The sequence below is a fragment of the Haliaeetus leucocephalus genome, unplaced genomic scaffold, assembly GCF_000737465.1.
Source record: "Haliaeetus leucocephalus isolate CR32 unplaced genomic scaffold, Haliaeetus_leucocephalus-4.0 Scaffold368, whole genome shotgun sequence".
Lineage (NCBI taxonomy): Eukaryota > Metazoa > Chordata > Aves > Accipitriformes > Accipitridae > Haliaeetus > Haliaeetus leucocephalus.
The window spans coordinates 14,392-14,679 of NW_010972804.1; the positions used below are offsets into that span (position 1 = coordinate 14,392).

General features: G+C 74.0%; 1 protein-coding gene across 3 annotated transcripts in view; it reads left to right on the forward strand.

Moving 5' to 3' along the window:
• LSM12 (LSM12 homolog (S. cerevisiae)) overlaps positions 1 to 288 on the forward strand; it is a 9,407-nt gene continuing 9,119 nt past the window's right edge. For 2 of the 3 annotated variants that reach the window (XM_010573138.1, XM_010573139.1), the window contains exon 1: positions 1 to 177. In XM_010573138.1, coding sequence (XP_010571440.1) covers positions 57 to 177 — 121 coding nt within the window. In that variant the 5' untranslated portion in view covers positions 1 to 56. The remainder of the gene's footprint in view (positions 178 to 288) is intronic. The other variant, XM_010573140.1, reaches the window with a different exon arrangement.

Below are 288 nucleotides of genomic sequence, written 5' to 3' on the forward strand. Positions count from 1 at the left end.
CCCCGCCGCGCCTGGCCGAGGCTGAGCCGCGGCGGCCGCTGCGGGGCTGAGAGAAGATGGCGGCGCCGGGCGAGTACTTCAGCGTGGGCAGCCAGGTGTCGTGCCGCACCTGCCAGGAGCAGCGCCTGCAAGGCGAGGTCGTCGCCTTCGACTACCCCAGCAAGATGCTGGCGCTCAGTATCCCTTCGGAAAATGCGTTACCGGGCCCGTTGCGGCCCGGGTTAAGGCCCGCTTGGGCCTCCGCCGCCCGCCCGCCGGGGGAGAGCGGGAGCGGGGCGGAGGGGGTGG